This window comes from Apis dorsata, unplaced genomic scaffold (genome assembly GCF_000469605.1).
Source record: "Apis dorsata unplaced genomic scaffold, Apis dorsata 1.3 scaffold_82, whole genome shotgun sequence".
NCBI lineage: Eukaryota > Metazoa > Arthropoda > Insecta > Hymenoptera > Apidae > Apis > Apis dorsata.
The window spans coordinates 130,103-134,003 of record NW_006263380.1 but is presented as its reverse complement, the minus strand read 5'-3'; the positions used below and the strand labels follow the sequence as shown (position 1 = coordinate 134,003).

At 38.9% G+C, this 3,901-nt stretch overlaps 1 protein-coding gene across 3 annotated transcripts in view; it reads left to right on the top strand.

Annotated features, from left to right (window-relative positions):
* LOC102680838 (guanine nucleotide-binding protein G(I)/G(S)/G(T) subunit beta-1) overlaps positions 1-3,441 on the top strand; it is a 15,458-nt gene extending 12,017 nt beyond the window's left edge. For all 3 annotated transcript variants that reach the window (XM_006610885.2, XM_006610887.2, XM_006610886.2), the window contains 5 exons: positions 942-1,087; positions 1,187-1,480; positions 1,775-1,976; positions 2,108-2,324; positions 2,586-3,441. In XM_006610885.2, the coding sequence (XP_006610948.1) occupies positions 942-1,087; positions 1,187-1,480; positions 1,775-1,976; positions 2,108-2,324; positions 2,586-2,692 (966 nt within the window). In that variant the 3' untranslated portion in view covers positions 2,693-3,441. The remainder of the gene's footprint in view (positions 1-941; positions 1,088-1,186; positions 1,481-1,774; positions 1,977-2,107; positions 2,325-2,585) is intronic.
* The last annotated feature ends 460 nt before the right edge of the window (positions 3,442-3,901 follow it).

Sequence of the window (3,901 nt, the reverse complement as noted above, 5' to 3'; positions counted from 1 at the left end):
TTTTTTTTTTTTTTTTTTTTTTAATATCAACTATTCGATCATCGAATGATCATTGTCGATCGCAAGATGATCTATAACTTGATTCGATTCTTACCGTTTGGAAAATACTTGTCGATGACAATCGGTGAATTCTCTACTACTTATATGGTGGTGGAAACATGAAACTCATTGTCAGAGGTGGTAGTGATGTAGCGTGTGGTGGTGGTAGGGCGCGGCATAACCGTCGCTTCACTCTGATCAATACGCCACCGTTCCTTCTCTCTCTTGCTCGGTCTACCTCTCTCTTTTTCTCTCTTACCCGCTTACTCACGTTCTATCTTGTTCCTCCTCACCACCTGTTTCTCTCTTTCACCCTTCTTCGTGCGTGCGTGAAATTACACGCATCGTCAGGCGTGCACGGTAATACGCGACCGTAATACGTAGAATGTACGTTCTTAAATACCCTGTAACAGTATTTCCATAATTTATACATGCCTCTTCTTTCATGCTCGTTTAATTGAACAGTCGAGAATAATTCGACTCGAGCGCGAATACTGGAAATAGTATCGAAGATGGTTATTTTCTTACGTCAGCGTAAAACAATGTTAATTAGGATCCTTAAAGTAAATGCTTCTACTTGTTCCCTTGTTGAATGCATCAATGCATCATTCTGAGTCATCTGAAGTGGGCAGTCTGAAGAGCTTTAAAATCTAGAATCCGTTTACAGATTGTGAATTGGTTTTTTTGAAATTTATTAGAATTTTTTAAATTAACTTGTTGGCGTGTTCAATTGCGACATTTGACGTTTTGTCAATTGGATTTGAACAAAATTTTTTGATGTAAATTAAATGATTTAAAATATATTCACTTAATAATGTTTTAGAAATAATTAACTTTTTTTTTTGCTAAACTATGTAAAATTTGTTGAACGAATCTTTTATTTTTTTATATCTGTTTTTCAGGATGCCAGAAAAGCAGCTTGCGATACGACGTTGGTCCAAGCCACGTCGGGCATGGAGCCTATCGGCCGGATACAAATGCGTACGAGACGCACACTTCGTGGTCACTTAGCCAAGATTTATGCCATGCACTGGGGCAGTGATTCAAGGTATCTTGAAGCATGATTTTTTGATTTTAAATATATTTCTTATCTGTTAAAAGTGAAAGAAAAATATTCGTTCATACATTATTTTCATTGAATTGACAGAAATTTAGTGTCAGCATCGCAAGATGGAAAATTGATCGTTTGGGACAGTTATACCACCAACAAAGTTCATGCAATCCCTTTGCGCTCCTCATGGGTGATGACCTGTGCGTACGCACCATCAGGTAGTTTCGTAGCCTGCGGTGGGCTGGATAACATTTGTTCCATCTATAGTCTAAAAACTAGGGAAGGAAATGTAAGAGTTAGCAGAGAACTCCCAGGTCACACTGGGTACTTGTCTTGCTGTCGATTTTATGACGACAACCAAATTGTCACTAGTTCTGGCGATATGACTTGGTAAGGAACATTTATTTTTATTATTATATTTATAATTTTCATCTAATCGTTGATCTAAATCGTTTCTAATTGGCACCTTACTACTTATTTGCATAACAATTCCGCTGAACATGGATTTATTTCGTTTAGGAAGATGACTTAAAAATGAATATAAAATAAAAAGATGTCCCAGCCTTTCCATCCTTTCCCTTATTGTTTCCAGTTCTCATTTTCTGATCGGTAATTATATAGTGTGTAAAAGTATGTGAACTGTGTCAAAATATTATGTTTCTTTCTTTTTTTCTTTTCGATCAGTGCCCTGTGGGATATAGAAACTGGTCAACAATGTACCTCCTTTATTGGACACACGGGTGATGTTATGTCCCTGTCTTTGGCTCCTGACACACGCACATTCGTATCTGGTGCGTGTGATGCTAGTGCAAAATTATGGGACATTCGTGAAGGAACTTGCAAACAAACTTTCCCAGGCCATGAGAGCGATATAAACGCTGTTACGGTAAATTTTATTTTCTAAAATATCAATCTTCTAGATAATTTTTCTCTTTGCATATAGAATTCGACACGCGATCCGTTCACACGAGAAAGGAAAATCAGTGATTTTAATGGAAATTTCATTTTATTATTCAGTTCTTCCCGAATGGATACGCTTTCGCGACGGGTTCAGACGATGCAACGTGCAGACTTTTCGATATTAGGGCAGATCAAGAACTGGCCATGTATAGTCACGACAATATTATCTGCGGTATCACTAGCGTAGCGTTCAGCAAGAGCGGTAGATTATTGCTGGCCGGCTACGACGATTTTAACTGCAACGTTTGGGATTCCATGAAGGCTGAACGAGCCGGTACGTTATTTTTATTCGATATCAAAGATTGCCTTTTAGAAGAGAAGAGAAACTTTATTTTAAGCCCTTCTCTTTTTAATTTATTTTCTTTTTCTCTATTCTTATCCTTTTTATCTTTTTAATCAATACAAGAAATGATACTAATTAACATTATTTTAATATGCAGTATTTTTATTCGAAGTATCGATGAATGAAGTATTTCTTACGTCTTATCGTATAGAAAAAGTGAGCTGTTTCAAAATGCTTTCTTTTATTTTACAGGAATTCTTGCCGGTCACGATAATCGTGTGTCTTGCCTCGGCGTTACAGAGGATGGTATGGCAGTAGGGACGGGCTCATGGGACTCATTTTTGCGTATTTGGAACTAACTTGGGGTTAATCCCAAGACGTTCCTCCACAGAACCAACTACAGCCAATCAGCATACAGCATAAGCATCAAGTACCACCACTTGGCCACCGAAGTCGGCGTGTCCGTGTCCTCAACGGAGGCGAATTATTCGCCCGGTTCACCGGAGTTGACGTTGATCAGAAAGTTTGGACATCCGTTAGACAACAACAGTAAAAAGACCCACGGTAGTAGCAGCAGTAGCGGCAGCGAATTTAAGAACGTTTTGGGTTGTGGTGGTAAAAAGGACTACCGGAAACGCGTCGTCGATTTAACCTGGCGACGTGGCAAAGTCGGCGATAAAATCACTCATGAATATCAGCGCTTCTAGTATATGGATATACCGTTTGTTCGATATATTCGAACGTACGACTGATGATGATGATGATGATGATGATGATGATGATGATGATCGAGAAAGAAGCGTGGTGAAAGGAAGAACGACAGAACGGAGAGCAGCACCAAGGCTGACAGCCATATCTCTTCGATGTCGTGAGCGTTACTTCCTTTCTCTCCTCCCCTTTCTCAAGGACTATTTGGCAATTTCGAAGAGTACGTGCTGTTGATATATATATATATATCTTGATAGCATCTTCTCGAAGATCTTCCCGAATTCGAAGGTTGAAATAAAGAATCGATTCCCGACACTCCTCATCCGAGGTCTACGTCGCTGGAAGCGTTTTATTATTATGAATAAGAAAAAAAAAAAAAAAAAAAAAAAAAAGAAAAAAGGTTCCGAGCGTTCACTGCCGATGAAGCGCCGACATGGCTGCTCCGGCGGTTGATTTTACATTTTTTTTTTTTTCGACACGCACGAAGCAAGTCGTACCAGGCGAGAACACGATGTGAAAAAAAGAAGGAAAAATGGTCGCTCGTGCACGGCATAAAAGTAAACATGATCGTGAAAACTATATATACATATATATATTATATATATACGTATGTCGACGAGCAGCCAAGATTACGATAATCTCGCATATTGCATTCAACCTACACGCACACCGTACGCACGTGTATTAATACGTACATAGAAAACTACATACATACATCTGCACACAAAACGCGAAGTACCGCAAACAAAAAGCATCTGCTATTAAGTACATAGTGGGTCATCCACGAGTCCCGACATATAAGTCACTATCTCCGATCATATTTTCTCTCTTCTTTTCGTTTTCTTCCCTTTCCTTTTTAT